Source organism: Phodopus roborovskii, unplaced genomic scaffold (genome assembly GCF_943737965.1).
Source record: "Phodopus roborovskii unplaced genomic scaffold, PHOROB, whole genome shotgun sequence".
Lineage (NCBI taxonomy): Eukaryota > Metazoa > Chordata > Mammalia > Rodentia > Cricetidae > Phodopus > Phodopus roborovskii.
This window is the reverse complement of record NW_026126081.1, coordinates 57302-77030: the sequence shown is the minus strand read 5'-3', so window position 1 is coordinate 77030 and position 19729 is coordinate 57302. Positions and strand designations below refer to the sequence as shown.

Below are 19729 nucleotides of genomic sequence, written 5' to 3'. Positions count from 1 at the left end.
ATATTTCTAACTTTATTTTTATTTAGTGTGCATTGGTGTTTTGCCTGCATGTATGGATGAGAGTGTTGGATCCTCTGGAACTGGAATTACATACACTTGTGAACTATCATGTGGTTGCTGAGAATTGAACCCAGGTCCTCTGGAAGAACTGTCAGTGCTTTCAAACACTGAGCCACCTCTCCATCCCACTGTTGTTACCCAAGAATTTTAATGCTTGGAATTATTAGTAAAAAAAAGAGTTTACAATATCATATACAAGATGATTTTATTTCAGCATAAGTTTGCAGTGCACAAGTATTATAAGTATCTTATGTGAGATTAATAAGCAAAGGAATTTCACAATAATTTCATTGCTAAATTTTGGAAATGAATATTGTAAATTGAATATACTATTATTGTCTTCAAAGAACAAAGGCAAATGACAAATGTTTCACGTGGTACTCCCAGTGATATGATGTCAAAATTATATATATATATGTGTGTGTGTGTGTGTGTGTGTGTGTGTGTGTGTGTGTCCATGCTTGTTCTTATGTGTGTAAAATTAATGAAGATGTGAAAACCAGAGTTCTGTTGTCTCTGCCACAAAATAAAAATCTACATGGAAAGCATGAGGACATATAAATATTTCCAACATTTCTCATAATCTACTCAAACTTCCATTTAAGAAACTTTGCTTCACATGGTTAAAATATTTAAAGGATCCTGCCTTGTTGAAAATATACCTTCTTTTGCACCAAATTAAAAGTCTATATTTACTGCATAACCAAACTTATTCAGGTAACTTCTATTTTAAATACTTTCTGTAGTGTTAATGGTCATAAAAATCTATGCGCTGAGGGTCCTTGAGCTGAAAGACAGAAGGCTAAGTCATGTAAGCAATGACATTGCCACTGATAATGCTAACTCCTTGCCAGGGAAACTTGCCCGCCAACTACTCATTTCTCCCTAGCTTCTGTGGAATGTTCTTCCTAACTGGGAGAAGGAAGTAGCTGTTTTACTAGGAAAGTTACATCTGCAAAGTGAGTTTACAAGTGATGGTGGCTTGTAACACCCTACCCACACTCTCTTCCCTAACAAGGCAGATCTAAGGCAGGGAACACAGAGGCAAGAGAGAATGCTGTTTTGACAGGCAAATGAGCTAGCCTGGCAGGATCTGGTTCTGTCCTTGTCTGAATCTCATGAAGGAGATACATGTGTTTCAGAGAGATCCAATTAAAAACCTTCCATATAACTCAGTTTTAGTTTTTACCTTCTAATATCATGATTGGTGAGGAGATCCATTTGACAGATGCCAAGATCATAAATATCTTCTAAGTAACAGGAAGCATTGACCTGACAGGGAGTCACATCAGAGGTGAATCACCTTCAGCAAAAGAAGTTCTATTAGAAAGATATTTCGACACAGAACAGTATCTCAATGACCAATCCCTGGTTCACACACCCATCCTTTCGTCTCTTCTACTTTGCTTCATTGGAGATATTAGCCTACCTGTTGTTCCTGTACCTCCAATTATATCGACACAATCACTATCCTCATTTTATGGATAAGAAGTCAACACAGAGAATCTAATCACTAGCTCAATTTCAGGATACTGCCCAGGTATAACAGTCAGTGAAGGCTCCAGAGCCCTCACATACATACAGCACTTATGATTCTATGAATATAGGATACTCAGATTGAAAATATTTCAAGGAATAGTCTAGTCATATGAAAAGAGCCCCTTTGGCTCTTGAAATTGAAAGTGAATAATAAAAGTAGAGGGATATATAAAATCATTGCCTCTTTGTATATTATATGGAGTCCAAATGCTAGTGTCTGCCAACAGTAACAGAAATGAAGCTAGAAGTGCTCATGTTTCTTTGGTTACCAGAGATCCATGACACATTATGAGCAATGAGCCACTATCAGGATACAGAGTCTTAAAGGACCTCAGTAGTTAATGACCCTGTCATGTGTGAAAAGCTTTAAAGGCATAATTAACTTATATCAGTTTTTAATTTAAAATGTTTCCTCATACATCCTAATTTGATCAAGAATTTCCCCTTCAAGAGTTTTTGTATTTCTTCTGTTTTCCTCATCTCTAACAACCTAAATTTCTGTGTGTTATCTCTTTGTGTGTATCTGTCTATGTCTCTGTCTCTGCCTCTGTCTCTGTCTCGCTCTCTATCTGAAAAAAACCATAGAAAGTAAAAAATGCAAGATCAACACATAGCATCAGTTTTTCATTGTACAACTATTGCTGTTCATTGGGCCTGTACTAGAAAGTAATGAGTATGCCCAACTATATGCCACTGAACAAAACTGATTTTCTTTTTCCCCAGCAGGTATCAATTACAAATAGTTTCTTGTTTAGTGATGATTCTTTGTGTCCCCTACACTATTACTATACCAGTATATAGTCTGGTTTCAAGCAGTATGGTTCTTCTGTGTGTTTTCAAGATCACTCTGAGTTCTTATGCTTTGTCAGTACTGTGGTTTCTCAAGGACATTTTCCTAAGAGTCATCCACCACCTCTGACCATCTTTTCCCTTCCTATGCTATACAGATCCCTTATCCTTGAGGGGAGGGATTTGATTAACATGTCCCATTGAGGACTGAGTACTTTAATATCTCACACAATCTGCACATTGCCCAATTGTGGTTCAACTTCTGCAAGAAGTATTGCATGGTGAGTCACTACTCTTTGGGAATAGCAGTATTACTTTAGTAGTCATCTTATTTCAATGTTCCTCTTACAAAATAATAGTAGGAGGTTTCGCATGGCCTATCTCATCTTAGATTCCTTTATACTTCCACAGTGTCTTCTATGGGCTCTGTCTCACTGAATAGACCCTAAATCTGATCAAAATGTGAATGGTTACTCCAGTAGGTTTTCCACAGTATTACACCCGGATAGGTTTCAGTCAACTCACTTTTGCAGTTCTCAGGATTTGTAGTGTTTGATATTGACACTTACACCCCTCCTCTGGTATCATATAATTTAACTTCCAGTAGTATCATGAATACTACTCAGTAGGGTCGATACTGTATTTAGGTATCAGCTCAATTTCTCCATATTCAACTACATTAGTAATAATATCCTTAGCTATAGAGTCATAATAATATATTGTGGAGGGTCATAAATAGCATTGAAATAGCTATTATTTTGGGGTTTTGTGTGGATGGGGGGCAGTGTATAGAACCTTTTGGCCAATGACTTAAAATAATGTAAACCATACCTGCCCTGGGGGTTTTCTTGGTGCATAAGATGTCTAGTTGGGATACTGTCTCTCCCATTATATTATGACTCCATTTTAATTCCTTTCATAAATGTTCATTTGTCAGAAGATTCTACATTATTGGTTTTCCAAAAGGCCTTTAGTGTTGTTTTGCCTTATGATATCCCTGCATTACCCTATTTGCCCACCCCCCTCCTATCATAGGTTCCTCTTTATAATTTTACAACATGATACTGTATTTTCCTTTTGTAGATGGTATTCTCTTTCCCTATGTTCCCTTACTAGCTTACCACTGTGGTTACTAGATTTAAGCACACATATAAAATTTAAAATCTATCATCCAAGAGGAATCATGTAACATTTGACTCTTGAGGACAATCTCACATTACTCAGGATGATAGCATTATACCAAGTAGTCACTATAAATCAGGAGAGTCATAATAAAGAAGAGTTTCTTTTAACCATGGAATTCCACAGTACAAGACAGATGTTGTATGAAAGGAGTACAGTGTCTTCTGTTCCTTGTAACGTTTTGGCCCACCTAGATTTCCATTAGTATCTGGGACACTGAAACAGATTCTATATCTAAATCTGTTTGAAGAACCTCTGGGGTATATTGCTTCTGAACAAAAAAAATCCACCTTTCTGCTTTGTGCATCATATTTAATAGTGAATGCCTTGTGATGGCACAGAAAATTGTAAATGAATGCAATTTTGTTTAACACCAACTTTTATTTAGCAATACTCAAAACTTGAGCCTCTCATGGCCAAAATCCATAGGTAAAATGAACCAGATGGACAAAGTGAGCAGAAAAATGAAAAAGGAGAAGTTATTGTTTTCTTTTATTTATTTCTTTATATCTCATTGGATATTTATACTGTAATGCCCAAAGTTGAGAACTCACTAATCATAATGCCTAGAGCTGTGGGGATGGAGTTGACAAACAAAGTTCTGTTGAAATTATGCTGCATGGGGTGCAAATGTCAAAGGAGACCTTGGGCACATTCAGGTTCTACACCCTGGTGATGGTGTTGCAACCTCCGCAAGTTCTCCTGGGCACTGGGATGGCTTTGGGGAAAATGGTAGGAAGGAAACACCATTGAGAACAGGGCTAAGAGAGACCTGAATTAAGAGAATGTTCTGGCCGTTTATGGACTGCACAAGGTGAGACACATCTCATTTGAATTTGTCGGTTCTACCTAGCTGATGGATGTACATACCTTCTGTACTGTCCAAGTGCATGGGGTATCCACATAGAGTGAAAAAATGCACCCTCAGTTCTAACTAGACTACCTCCCCTTTGCAGACATGTGGCCTGATGACAACTACTGGTTCAGAAATTCTGTGGGTACTTCAAAAACCATTATCAGAACACCATCCTCAACTATTCACAGCATGAGTTGGAAGAATTCCAATACAGAGGTCTGCCCAGTTCTGGTCACACTCATGTTGCTACACAGCCACAAACAATCTGTCCAAGGATACCACAAGGAGGGACTGGTATTTACCATTTGCAAGGTGTTGGGACTGGAATATGAAAAGTCACTGACAGATTAATATCCTTGAATACTTTGAAGACTTTGTCTCCTCCTACTGTTACTGGTTTGAAAGGTTTTGGCACCTGTATGTGACAGAGCAGTGATTGGGGGCACAGAGACGTGGGATAGTCCTTAAGGTTCTATAGGTAGGCTCCACATACTGTCTGTTCTCTACTTCCTGATTGTTTGAACAGGCACCTCATACTGCTACCACTAAACATTTTCTTTCCAAATTGACTGTATCCCCTCAATTGATCCATGAAACAAAATATGCCCATGTTCCCTTTAAAAACTTATGTTGTGAATTTGGTGTAAGCAATGAAAGGGAGCTACATTTGAAAGAGAATATGCAACTTGAAAAGTCTGGGTGCTGGAAAACACTCAGGGAAACCTGATGCAGAAGACTGGGAAGTTCTAGATTTCAGCATGCTGCAATGGGACTCATGGCATCCCACCAAGCAGACCTAGTGGGCGATCTGGTTTTCCCGAGCAAAACATGAGAATTGTAATGCAGCCCAGGTGGGAAAGCTTCTAAAGTTACTTCCCAGTTAAATACAGAGCAATAGTTGGATGATCAGAATTGGAATTTGAGGTGTGGGAATGACCTTTTAGGAGGAAGTTCTGTGGCTCCCATCAAATAAAAATGAAATGTCATTTCTCATACTTGGCCAGGCATTCATTTGTCAAATTGGGGCATGCAAGCTGTTGTCTGAGTCGGAGGGTGAATCAATCACTAGGAAGAGAAAATGAGAATACTACATGTGTCTATATGAATTGAAAATCATGATTTACACCTAGAATTGTGGATTTGACATGAGCATGCTCTGTTCTGGGGATATAAGTTATGACCACTGGTGGAACATGCATTAGTTGGGCTAGCTCTGGATTGTGACAAAGCTGCTTATAGGGAATTTTTTGGTACTCACAGTGCAAATCTCTTATGTAGTCTGCAAGCCCAGAGCAAGAGCATTAGACAAGAGAGTATGACAGCTTCTCAGTAGTTCCATCAGGTTCAGCCATATCCTTTCTGTGCATTTGGAGGCAGGCACTGGATAGTGGAGATGTTGCAGGAATTCTTGTTTGGAAACCCATCAATCAAATTATTTTCAGGATCTTCATCTCCACAGCTAGGCCTGAGAGTGTAATGAAGCAACTGGTACACATGGCTGGGCGAGTACACCAGGCCAATCTTGTGTTAGATCCCTGCAAATACAGTGTGGATTTGAACTGTGGAGAAGGAACAACTAGGCTTGAATTTGGTGAAACCTTACAGTGTAATCTGTTGTAGGAGTTGCATGACTAGACATAGGATTAGACTTGTAGTTTTGAATCTAAGACAACAAGTTACCCCAAGGTACAGTTTGTCTATCCAGAGTTATAAGGAGTAAGGTTTTTCCTCCTGCTGCTGGTCTTGTACTGCCACCACACCAGCCCTAATTAACACATCGAGACGCTGTATTTGATATAATGCTGTTGGTCAGGTACTAGTTTCTTATCAGCTAGCTCTGTCTGAAGTATTAATACATTTCTGTTAATTTAAGTATTTCCATGTGGTTTCTTCTTACTGGGGGAATGGGGCCGGCATCTGGTCTCCACAGACTCTCCATGTTGACACCTCCTTACTCCTTCCTCTTTCCTCCTTGTCTCCTAGTCCCTCCTATCTTCCTTTCCTATTGGCCAACAGTGCTTTATTCATTAACCAGTAAGAGAAACATATTTACAGAATGACACCTCCCATCACAGAGGTGGCAGAGGGCAATTGACAACCATAAGGAAAGCTGTCCTCTGATTCTGCACCCAGATCTAGGAACTGGACTTTGGAGAATTTGCAGTTGTATGCAGTTCAGGGACTCTCACCAGGCAAAGCAGCTACATAAGTGCATGATCACAAGTAGGCCTAGGAACATGGAGATAGTTACGAAAGCTTTGAAGCAGATAAACTGGCTAAGCAATGTATCTATCCACCCAGCAGCTGGTATCTACATATGCAAGGCACTGGGGAGAGCCAGCTCCCATGGTACATACAGACATCAGTGTAGGAAATTTTGTCACCAGAGTAATCACAGACAGTATGGGAAGTGCACTTGGAAGAAGAGAATCTGGGTCACATCAAGCAATGATTGCTTGATCTATGCACCTACATAATGCACTAGGGAGTATGGGTACAGCACATACATGCTTATTTCTTATAGAGCCAGCTGGGAAAGCTTGTGAAGGAACTGCATGACCAGAGCTACTATTGGGAGTGTTAGGAATGGAAAGGTGGGTATGATGTGGTCAAAATCACCTCGGAAATCTGATGTATGATCTGTTCATCCACAGTCAGGCCTTGTGTGTACAGATTTTTAGGTTAGGTCTGGCTTCAAAGGGACCCAGTAGGTAATTTATATAGAAGTGACACAGGAAATATGTCTTTGTGTATAAGAATGTCAATTGAGGATAAAGTTCTTTGTACCTAACCAGGAAAACCAAAATTAAGCATGGTCATAGCCACAACTATATGTGATATTAAGGAAAGAGCTCATGTAGGATATATTCCATGAGAACTCATTAGGGAAATCTGGTGTCTGAGGTAAATAAGCAAAGATAAATCTGAGAGTACAGAGAAGGGACACACAGAACTTATTGGGGTGGATGAATGTTCCTCAGGAACTGTGTGACCAGAATTAAGTCTGGGTTGGGATGATGATTACAGGCCTTGTTCTGGGGACATTACTTAACAATAATTATACACAATTTAAGCATCCAGAGCTAAGGATGGATTATTGCTATGGCACAGTCATGCACACTCTCTTCACTATCAAAAAGGTAAGACAGTACTCAAATTCACTACCAAAGCAAGGCAGGTATACCAACACTGATAGAAGGTGGTGTTCAACATGCAAACCAGAGTACAATTGAGAGTTTGATAGCAAAGGCAAGCTTGATTCTGGAAAACTGAACAAAAAACCTGACGGAGAACTTAGTGACTACCATAAGGTATGGCACAAATGAAGGTCACTCCAGCAAAAGAGATTCTAGAGAGATCACATAGAAAATATGCAGGATAGATACAATTCATGCTAAGCCCTTTAATGCAGAGATGTAACTGATGTAATTGATTTGGGTCTGGGATATGCCCATTAGAGAATGTGAGCTTAACTGCCCGTTTCTGAGGGAAGTTAGAACAGGAGTCAAGGGAAATTCCTGAGACATGACTAAATGTCAAGACTATGCAGGAGGTGGGGATGGGAAGGGAGGATAGTCGGGGTGCATGTGAGGGGGGTGAGAGGGAGAGAGGGAGAAAGAGAGAGGGAGGGAGAAGGAACTGGGACCCATATGTAAAAAATAAATAAATAAGACTATGCAGGAAATCTTGTTACTGGCTTGCTCATTGGATATACTCTAATTCTTTTATCATCTAGAACCATATTATCATGTTGGCACCACCCAGAAAGCCCTGGGCCCTCCCTGATCAATTATTAAACAAGAGACTGCTCTGCATGGTTTCCTACAGGCCAATTCCTTGAAGGCATTTCTCCACACTGATTTCCCTCTTATTGGGAAACTAGATTTGTCAAGTTGGCAACTTGAAGAAAGAATTTGGTCCACATGGTACTGAATTTTTAGAAAGGGAAGATAAAATATTATGGAGTCAGGAAATGTGTGTCAGAGCTAACATTTCTGCAGATGAGTCTAGAAAGGCTCCTGCATGAAGAAGTAAAGGAGAAGCCCATGATCCTATTGGTATCCTGGATGGAGAGGAGGCAAGAAACATGAGGCACCTCTCATGTAAAGCTTCATGTGTGTGGTATAGACAGCTCACAAAAGAGTCAGAGATGAAGGACATTAGATCCTTTGAAGGCAAAATTACTTCCTCATGTCATTATGTGATAGGGAGTTTTGGAGCTGCTGGATTTGGTGATTATCCTCATGAGTTTAGGGCTTTGTTTAGTCAGCTCTGGATATGTCCCCATTCTTCCTTTCTATAACTATAATATTTACTTTGTATAATTTTATGCTAGAAGTATGTAAGGAGATTTATTATTGTCCAAGTTCTTGCCAATTTTGTGACTGTTGATGACTATGGATACCTTTAGAGATGGCATAAATTTATTTTTCACTTTGTACTGTCAATCAATCTATGGACACCAAGAATGGTAAAATTATATTCTTGTCTTAAAGGTAGTATGACCGGGATTAGTGGAATGGCCAAGTGGGTGAGTATGTTTGCTATCTAACATAATGGGAGTTGGAACCCAGTGATGCAATAGGCAAAACAAGAAAAATAATTCAGGCCTGAATTGGTAATGGACACAGATGGTGTATCCCCAGTATTTTGGGTCTGAAGAGATCCTAATCAACTAGAAGCCCACCCAGTGCCATAGATATCACCATACCAAATAGTCCTATTGGTCTGTAGGCAATGGCACAGAAGAGAGGAAATGAAACAGCTCTAAGGCATTCTTTTAGCTGTGGCTGGCAGTATTCTACCAACCACCATCTGTGAATCAACCCAACACCCTGGCTCTCAGCAATAGAACTCAATATGGCGAGAGAACATAGGGTAGGGAGGTAGAAGAGAGGAAGAGGCAGAATGGTTTGTGGGCTGGAAAGAGAGGCAGATCTGGAAGAGGTGAATGGTAATGAATAGTCTGACATGAATGGCTAACTGGCCACCTGTATACAGCGAGAAGTCTGGGCATGAGCTATGGCCAAGGAACTCTGTTGATGTCTGTGGCTCCTGTCACAACTGTGGGCTGTGCAGAGGCCTATGATCTTAGTTTCCACCCAGAGCCATGTTGTTATACATGGTCCATGCTGCCACAGGAGCCACACCAATCTGCTGCATTGCCTACATAGCAACTTGGGGTCATGGTGACAACTTAACTCTGGCTGTTGCCTAGGAGCATGTCTGTGTCCATGGCCTTATTTTAGCCAGAGTCTGTGTTGCTGCCCATGGCCAATGTTAACACCAGAGCCTAGGATCATAGATTATGGCACTGTTGCTGTCAGGTAATATTGGGTTAGCCAGGGCTATCAACCAGGGCCATGGTATTAACCAACCACAGCTTTGGAAAAGGGCCATGTATGGGTCCAAGGTCCTAACATAGGCAGGGACAATATTGATGCCATTGGCAAATGATGACCCAAAGACCATATAGATGCCTGGAGTCTGGGCTGTAACTTGAGGTCATGAGTGAGTTCAAGAGCCAAAGTGCCACTGGGGACCTTCTGATCTGAGTGTCCTCTGCTGCAACCTAGGGCCATGTTGTCATCCAGGCCAGTTCTGCTGCTGAGGACAATGTCTTGTTTCGTGGCCCTACAGCACCAGAGTCTCAGTTGCTGTCTCGGGCTCTTGTTTTCACAGAGGACTATGAGGATGACCAGTCTGGTCAGCCACTTCAGACAATGTCTGTGTCCTAGGACTGTACTACACCCAAGGACATGCTGATTTGGAAGGCCTGCACTGTCAGCTACAGCCACAGAAACAACCAGGCACAAGATACTAATCAGAGGCATGTCTGGGTCCATGGACCTGTAGAGGACAGGGTTTGAGGGTGATGTCCATGGTTTCATTTGTCACCAAGGGCCCTTCAGATGTCTGGGTTCCAGCCAGCCATCCGTGACCATGGTTTTTCCTGGGAAACCATACTGCAGATAAATGCATGCTGATATGAGTGGCCTATGCTCTCACTATGGATACCACAGTGTTCAGGACAAAGCCATTTCTACGGACCACATCTGGGTCCATAGTCCTGATCCAGCTGGGATCTCTGGTGACATCCATGGTGTGTGTAAGAATGGCTGTCAATGGAACGATGCTGTGCTGAGTCAGCCATGTTCTTCACAAACACAGGGATGGTTTCTCCTGCCATTCACTGGATAATGCAGCAGACAAGTAGACCCTACCCTTCAGGGGAGATCTTGCCACCACACTACGAAAAGATGGTGGAAAGCCTCACAATACACATGCATCTCACCTGGGATGCAACTAGAGCTGACACTGTGGTCAGGGAAACAGGTGACCTTAGACTACAAGAGAGCATGAGAGAAAACATATATACTGCCCCTCCCAAGTCAACCATCAGGTGGCATAGATGAGTGAAAAGTTCCATCACACCCTCATCTATTACTCCCTGTGGCAGGTGAGAGAGCTGGGCCTGAGGCCACAAGATGGAAGAGGTAGCCCTGACCCTCGGGCTTTGGTGAATGATAAAGTAGCCTCTGCTTCTAGTCTGGCAACACAGTAGAGCTCATCCTGTTTTTGGTTCCCAGGTGAGCCAGCCCTGAGGGTTTGAAAGCAAAAGAGCTGACACTTGTGAAGAAAAGATGTCCCCCATCTGTCCTCTGCTACCTGTGACAGTGAAAGAGATGGCCCTAGAGTCATGAGAGTGAGAGAGCTGGCTAGCACTTCCCTACACCAGCTACAGCACTCAGTAGAGTGGGCACTAGACCAGCTAGAGTGGATGGGAGATGGGGCACTATAACAGATACAGCACACAGGAGAGAGCGCCCTATGCCAGCTCCACCACACAGGAGAGTGGGTCATGCAACTCACCTGGGAAGCATAGTAGAGCTGACCCTGTTATCAGGGTTTGTGGTGAGTCAGCCTTGAGGGATTAAGAGCAGGAGAGCTCTCCCTCCCTCCTTAGGAGAGAGAGCCCTGCACAATTCCTGGGAAAAACAGTAGAGATGGCCCTAGTGGTAAGAGTGAGGCAGAACTGGATCTGAGGGCCCAAGAGCAGGAGAACTTGTCCTGCTCCTTGCTGTGGGCTGCATTGGGTGAGATAGCATAAGCAGTGCTGGAGAGCTCACCCAGGTAGTGACGATGAGGGAAAGCTCATGAGCTGAGCAACACAACTACCATTAGGACCAGGACCAGGGCTATGAGTTAGCTCACCCCAACATCTACCAAATCCATGAAATTTGGAGCATGTGAAGGGGACAAACATATAGAACGAAAACAGCAGAATGTCCATGACACAGACAATAACTGAATACTCATGATGAGTTCCTTTATAGCCCATTATGGGTTCTTTTGTAGACATCAGAGGCCTCAAGAGAGATCATCTTGAAAGACCCCCACTATGCTTATTGCCTGTTTAAATTGCTCTTGCTAATTTGCCAAGGTCAAACTATGAGAAAAGTACAGGAGGGAACCAGGTGCTGCTCTCATCCAACGCCAACCAGATATCTGTGGTCTGCAGCTTGGACCAAAGCAAGGTCAGCAGGACAGTGTCCAGTATGCTGAGATAGTCATAACTGAATTCTTTGTATTCTTTGTGCCCAACCCGAATAACCAACTGTCCTTGGTTAACTACAACTGCTACATTTAGATGAAACAATGAAATCCCTGTAACCATGCTTCTGCTTCTGTAAGCCTGCTTCTTGCCACCCCAACCCTATATAAACTGCCTGAGTTTTAACCTCAGCACGCTCAGTCCCCCGAAAGACTGAAGCGTCCACAGGTACCTGTGTAAACAATAAGCAACCTCTTGCACTTGCATCCAGTGGTCTGGTCTCGTCTCTTGGGGGCAAGGGCCTTCCCCCTGACAGGCTCCAAACTCTTGGGGTCTTTGGGGGTCTTTCATTGGAGGTTCCACCGAGATTGGAGACTCTTCCCCCTAGAGACTGACACTGACACCCACTGGGAGGTAAGCTGGCCAGCGCTTAATTTCTGTTCTTTGTTGTCTTGTTCATATGTCTTTTACTTGTTGCTTGTTGCGCAGCGATCGGTAATCGGCTAGGCTAGTCGAGTCTGTAGGCGGCTTGAGAAGGAGCTGACGAGCTCGGACTTCTACCCGCCACCCTGGGAGACGTCTCAGGGATCTGGGGCGCCCGATTTTTCGGGGCCCACAACGAGTCCCAGGGATTCGTGGTTTTGGGGGGGCCAGGGAGCTTAAGATCCTCTGTGCCTCCAACTCAGTATCTGGTTTCGGTTTTACGGCCGAAAACGCGCAGCGTGTCTTTGTGCTGGCTGTCTATGTGTTTTGTCTGTTCTGTTTATCTGTCTGATTCTTTATTTCGAAGAAAATATGAAACAATCTTTAACCACTCCCTTAAGTTTATTTTAGATCATTGATGATGTACAGAGTCGAGCTCACAATCAGTTGGTTAAAGGGAAAAAAAACTGTGTCGGACTCCCTGGTAGCCAGCTGACTCCGAGATCAAAGGGAGCCAGCCACTGAAGGAACCTGCTGAGCCTTTCCCCTGCCCAGGCTGCTGGATTAGGAGGCCAATTTCAATTTCAATACTGGTCTTTCTTGGCGTCCAACCTTTATAATTGAAAAATCTAACAACCCCTCCTTCTCCAAAAACCCTGTAGCTCTCTAACCTACTTGAATATGGCTTTTGCAGGTCCTCCTAACCTTCGGGGGGGGGGGGGGGGACAACGCATCTTCCTGGGAAAAACGTCTTATTTGGCAACTCAGTTGCCAAATAAAATTGAGGAAATTTTTCCCCTAAATCGTCCCTGCTGGGACTTTAACACCTACTTCTTTATCGCCAGTTACTCACAGCGGGTCTCCTCGGGCCTGGGACGCTGTCCCAGGAATTTGGCTCAGGTAAGACAGATAACCCAGGGACCGGAGGAAACTCCGACTGCATTTTTGGAGAGGCTAAAGGAAGCCTACCGTATGTATACACCCTTTGATCCTGATAGTAACGAGCAAAGGGGCAATGTTTCTATGGCTTTCATTTGGCAGTCGGCTCCAGATATTAGGACTAAGTTGCAGAGATTAGATAATTTACAAGATTATAGCCTGCAGGATCTGGAAAAGGAAGCAGAAAAGATCTTTAATAAGAGAGAAACACCTGAGGAAAAAGAAGAAAGACTTAGAAAGTTGGAGGAGGAAAGAGAGAGAAAGAGAGAGAGAGAGAGAGGGATCATAGGAACCGGAGAGAATTAAGCAAAATTCTGGCCACTGTAGCTCAGAATAATCATAGTGCAGGAAGTCAGGAAAGAAAGGAAAAAGAAGGAGGCCCAGGGTAGATTGAGACCAGTGTGCCTACTGCAAAGAAAAGGCCATTGGGTCAAAGATTGCCCTAAGAGACCTAAAAATCAGAGGCATGGGGATGGACCCCAAAGACCAACTCAGCTTCTAGCCCTAGATGAAGACTCGGGCAGTCGGGGCCAGGAGCCCCCCTCCCCCAGCCCAGGCTAACCTTAAAAGTCGGGGGGAGGGGCAGCTAGTCACCTTCCTGGTGGACACTGGAGCCCAACATTTAGTTCTCACCGAAATGAACGGGCCATTGAGTACCAAAACAGCTTGGGTACAAGGAGCCACCAGAGAAAAACAATACCGATGGACCACGGAGAGAAAAGTTCATCTCGCATCAGGTAAAGTCTCACATTCTTTTTTGCATGTACCGGACTGTTCATATCCATTACTGGGTCGAGATCTACTGACTAAATTAAAAGCCCAGATCCATTTTGAAGGACCAGGAGCTAAAGTCTCTGGCCCACAAGGGGCTCCACTTCAAATATTGACTTTACAATTGGAAAATAAATATAGACTTTTTAAAAAGCCTCTTGAACAGCAGGAAGGAATGGACTTATGGTTAAAACAACACCCCCTGGCCTGGGCAGAAACAGGGGGCATGGGCTGGCCATACAACAGCCATCCCTAATAATAACCCTGAACCCAGCCACCTTGTTACCACTGCTGGAGGAACCAGCCTCCCATGACTGTCAGCAGATCCTTGCAGAGATGCATGGAATGTGGCCTGATCTGACCAATCAGCCCTTGAAAGATGCAGACTACACCTGGTTCACAGACAGCAGCAGCTACTTGCTAAATGGTGAGAGACGGGCAGGGGCTGCAGTGACGAATGCCTCAGAGGTCATATGGGTCACTGCACTCCCCGGAGGCACCTCTGCTCAGCGAGCTGAACCCTTTGCTCTGACTCAGGCTCTCCAGATAGCAGCAGGTAAGAAGCTTAATGTGTACACTGATAGCCGGTATGCCTTTGCCACTGCCCATGTCCATGGAGAAATTTATCGGAGAAGGGGCCTTTTAACATCAGAAGGCAAAGAAATCAAAAATAAAAATAAAATCTTGACATTATTAAAGGCCCTGTTCCTTCCTAAAAAAATTGAGCATAATGCATTGCTCTGGACATCAAAAGGGGAAAGCCTGGAGGCAAAAGGAAATCGCCTGGCTGATGAAGCAGCCAAACAAGCAGCCTTAAGCCCCCAACTATTGACTATTAGCATATTGACTGAAAAGGAAACAGCTAAGACTCCAGATTGGGACTATGATGAAACGGATTTGGACACTGTTCAGAAACTAAGTGCAGATTATGACCCCAATCGGCAATGCTGGGTCTACCAAGGAAAGACTATACTGCCTATAAAAATGGCAAAAATGTTAATAGACCACCTCCATAAACTGACTCATCTAAGCGCCAAAAATATGAAAACTTTGCTAGATAGACAAGAAATTGGAACTTACCTTCCCAATCGGAATTTATTACTGGAACAAGTAACTGCTAACTGTCTGGCCTGTGCCCAGATAAACCAAGGAAAACCAAACTGAATTCTGGGACCCGGCTTTGTGGCCATAGGCCTGATGTCCATTGAGAAATAGACTTTACTGAAGTCAAACCTGGAATATATGGTTATAAATATTTACTGGTTTTTATAGACACCTTTTCAGGATGGATAAAAGCGTTTCCTACCAAACATGAGACTGCAAAAATGGTCACCAAGAAACTATTGGAAGAAATCTTTCCCAGATATGGGATGCCACAGGTAATAGGATCAGACAATGGGCCTGCCTTCATCTCCCAGGTAAGTCAGCTGGTGGCCAGGTTGCTGGGGATAAATTGGAAATTACATTGTGCTTACAGACCCCAGAGTTCAGGACAGGTAGAAAGGATAAATAGAACCATTAAGGAGGCTTTATCCAAATTAACGCTTGAAACTGGCTTTAAGGACTGGGTACAACTCCTACTTCTGGCCCTCTATTGGGCCAGAAACACTCCAGGCCTTCATGGCCTAACTTCCTTTGAAATCCTATATGACAGTCCACCGCCAGCTGTATCATTCTTTGATGCTGACATTTCTGATTTTGCAAACACCCCTTCCATACAGGTGCATCTATGAGCCTTACAGATAGTCCAAGAAGAGGTCTGGAAACCTCTGGCGGCCGCATACCAGGAGGAACAAAGAACCTCTTGTCAGCCCCACTCTTTCCAGATTGGCGATTCCGTCTGGGTTCGGAGACATCAGACTAAGAACTTAGAGCCCCGCTGGAACGGCCCCTACACTGTGCTCCTGACAACTCCCACCGCCCTGAAAGTAGACAGGATTGCTGCCTGGATGCATTTTAAATAGACTGGTACTGTTCAAAAATACACACACACACTTGTCAGTTGTTCAGGCCCTAGTTTTGACCCAGCAGTACCAGCAATTAAAACAAATGAAAACTGAAAAACCATGAATAAAGGGTTTTATTCATTTTATAGAAAAAGGGAGGAATGAAAGACCCCCACTATGCTTATTGCCTGTTTAAATTGCTCTTGCTAATTTGCCAAGGTCAAACTATGAGAAAAGTACAGGAGGGAACTAGGTGCTGCTCTCATCCAACGCCAACCAGATATCTGTGGTCTGCAGCTTGGACCAAAGCAAGGTCAGCAGGACAGTGTCCAGTATGCTGAGATAGTCATAACTGAATTCTTTGTATTCTTTGTGCCCAACCCGAATAACCAACTGTCCTTGGTTAACTACAACTGCTACATTTAGATGAAACAATGAAATCCCTGTAACCATGCTTCTGCTTCTGTAAGCCTGCTTCTTGCCACCCCAACCCTATATAAACTGCCTGAGTTTTAACCTCAGCACGCTCAGTCCCCCCGAAAGACTGAAGCGTCCACAGGTACCTGTGTAAACAATAAACAACCTCTTGCACTTGCATCCAGTGGTCTGGTCTCGTCTCTTGGGGGCAAGGGCCTTCCCCCTGACAGGCTCCAAACTCTTGGGGTCTTTGGGGGTCTTTCAATCTAATTGTGGCAATGAACACTTCAAAGGAAAGAGGAATAAAGTGTAAACTGTATGTCTCAAAGGGCCATGGAACAGATTCCACAAGATTTCTTCTTTTGTATTTCCTTTTCTACCTATGGTTGCCTGTTTGTTTTTGTTATTGTTCTATTTTGTTTCTTCGTTTTGTTTGGTTATTGTTTTTTCTTGTGAATTTGGTTTTCTTATGAGGAAGAGTTTACAAGTGCAGAGGGCATTTTAGAGGTGACAGGGAGATAAATGGGAGTTCAATGTGGAAACTCATTCAAAGAAAGGAGATCTTTAGATAGATAGGAGAGGAAGTAATTTAGAGAGGCTCAGAGAATCAAGATGATGCTTTATTTAAAATGAGTTGATAATTACAAGATTTTTTTTTTGTATGAGGAGGAAATTTCTACAAAACCTTCTGACAGATGCTGCAAATGAAGGAGTACTCACTTCAGGCCTCTTGATTGGCCAATATGCAAGCACCCTTGATGTTCACCAGACTCTGTAGTTTCAGTGAGCTTATCTCAAAGAGAAAGAAGGTCACACCAAAGAGTGACGTGGTGGCTGTCAGAATCCCAACTGGGAACATATCAGTATAGTGCTTTTCTATCAAAGCTTCTTTTTTGACTGGAAAGTCAGGTGGAAAGTCGAGAGTTGTTTGGCCATAATGATCTGCAAAGTGGTTCCAGCTCACAGAAACTAATGTGAAGAGGCTGCTAACACACAGAGTGAAGGCAGAGATCTTGTAGCAATATATCTGCAGTTCCACAAATGGGTCTCTCATGCAGCTGATCTTAATAGTGATTACACAAAAAACCAGGACTACGAGCTTCATCAAAATGGCCCACATTATCAGGGTTTGTGCACACTGAAATTCAGGTGAAATGGTCCAGGTGGAATTGATAGGGGTATGCACCAGCATCTTGACTACAGTCCCTGACACATTAAACTCTTGAGGGTAATAAGCTTCCCACAGGCCAAAAAACACAAAGACATCATTGTCGAATTCCCACAGGCGCCAGCATTGGCTGTTTGTGATGACTATTTCAAACACCAGTGCTGATATGTTGCTAAGGAGTTCGCTCAGCTTGTAGATGCACTCCATTTTGAGGGTAAATCTGAAGATGAGATTGAATAAAGCTATTGTCAAATCAGGAACACAAGGGAAAATGGAACATCAAAATAAGTGTTTTACAGATCATTCAGCTCTCATACATTCTCTTTGCTATAACAGAGTTGTGTTTAGTAGTCTATCTATATATTAGGGTTTACCATACTACAGACAAGAATAGAATAAGACCTGAACTCCAAGAATAAAGGAGAAGTTCTCTCTAAAGAGGTTTTGGATACCAATTTCACTGTATTTTCCAAGAGGTAAAATGTATTTGTTAACTAAGAATGTTATTCTTAATTGGCATATTACTATTTCTTAAGTAATATATTAAACTAAAAATGAGTAAGTCCTCTGACATTATCCATTCAGACATCTGGTGGACTTTGCTTCTAATTCAATATTTATACCTTCTTTCAACCAAGAATGAAGATTTAACCCAAATAACAAAATTGTTTTCATGTTGTTCATCTTTATATTTTAAGATGGACATGATAAGGTTTCAAAGGTGGCTTGACAGTTAAGAAAACTAGCTGCTCTTTCAGAGGTCCTGGGTTCACTTCCCAACACACCTATGGCACCTCACAACTGTCTATAACTGTTGTCCCATGAGATCCAATGCCCTCTTCTGGTGTGTACATCCAGACAAACTCCATATAAAATCAATCAATAATATCTTTTAAAAGGTCTTTTGAGATGGATGCAGTCAGCACAAGCCTTCAATCCCAGGATTTAGGTCGCAGAGCCAGACATATCTATGTGAATTTTAGTATAGCCTGGGCCACATTGAGTTCCAGAATAGCCAGAGTTACTCAGATAAACCTTGTGTCAAAAAAAAAAATGAAAAAAGTTCTATGTCAGTTTTTTCTTTTCCTTTTTGATAGGCAGTTTGCTTATAATGCAGCATATTAGTGGAAAGAAAATGCATATTATTTGAATTAATATTTTAATACAGTTGACTTAGATATGCATTAACACAATTTATGATTTCTGAGTAATACTGAATCATACCCTTAAAAACAAATGTGCTCCCATTAGGAACATTTGCTAATGAATTTGGATTATATGTGGATTTAGTGGGTATTGAAATATGAAGTCTAAGTTTACAGAAAAATGCAAGTTGTTGGAAGTCAAATGGGTCAGTGGATGAAGTCACCTACACTTCTTTCTGTCTGACAACTTGAGCTATATCCGTAGACCGACATGGTGGATGAAAAGGACCACATTACAAGATAATCTCTGACATCCATTACATGCTGGGGGACGTGTACACAATTATATACACAAAAAATTTTAAATGTAGCATAATTTAAAAGCACTTTTAATGAGAATTTTCAGGTTGAGATTAATTATTTCGTAATCTCTTTGCATTTAGCCTTTCTTTGCTCTGGGGCAAACTGAACATAGATACTGCACTCAAATTGTCCTCTCATCAAAAGATGCCTTTTAATCATACCTGCTGAGAAACACAAAAGTCATCCATTTTGCAACATGCCAAGTAAATCCATATCTATTTTGCTAAGCATCCTCACTAAAGTGTAAAAAGGGCCAGGAGAACTACTAAACACTCATTCCAGAAAACAAAGCCTATGAGAATATGAGTATTTGCATTTTTCTTTAAATCTCTTGGTTAATAATCTGAACTGGATTAAGTATTCAACATTTTTCACTTAAAGCTGTGTAACCCTGTAGCTACCACTACACATCTCTACCTAATCACAGGTTATCGTCTTCAGTGGAAATAGATTAAAGCCTTTTTTCCTTGTGGGGATTTGATACTGAAATCCAAATTAAATAAATTTGTCATTAATTTTGCATCAAGCCTTCAGCCACTAGTTTAAGAAAAATGAGAATCTGTAAGAGATAATAAC

At 42.2% G+C, this 19729-nt stretch overlaps 1 protein-coding gene across 1 annotated transcript; it reads right to left on the bottom strand.

Moving 5' to 3' along the window:
* Positions 1-17198: 17198 nt before the first annotated feature.
* Positions 17199-19063, bottom strand: LOC127218389 (uncharacterized). Its single transcript, XM_051179399.1, has 2 exons — positions 19015-19063; positions 17199-17887 (listed from the first exon to the last, which is right to left on the bottom strand). The coding sequence occupies exons 1-2, from the start codon at positions 19061-19063 to the stop codon at positions 17199-17201; spliced, it is 738 nt and encodes a 245-aa protein (XP_051035356.1).
* Between the last annotated feature and the right edge of the window lie 666 nt (positions 19064-19729).

Excerpts from the sequence above, each read along its gene's own strand:
- LOC127218389 (XM_051179399.1), bottom strand. The coding sequence starts at position 19,063 with ATGTCGGTCTACGGATATAGCTCAAGTTGTCAGACAGAAAGAAGTGTA. Across the intron at positions 17,888-19,014 it reads TCAGACAGAAAGAAGTGTAG|CTTTATTCAATCTCATCTTC; the intron begins GTGACTTCATCC and ends ATTTGACAATAG.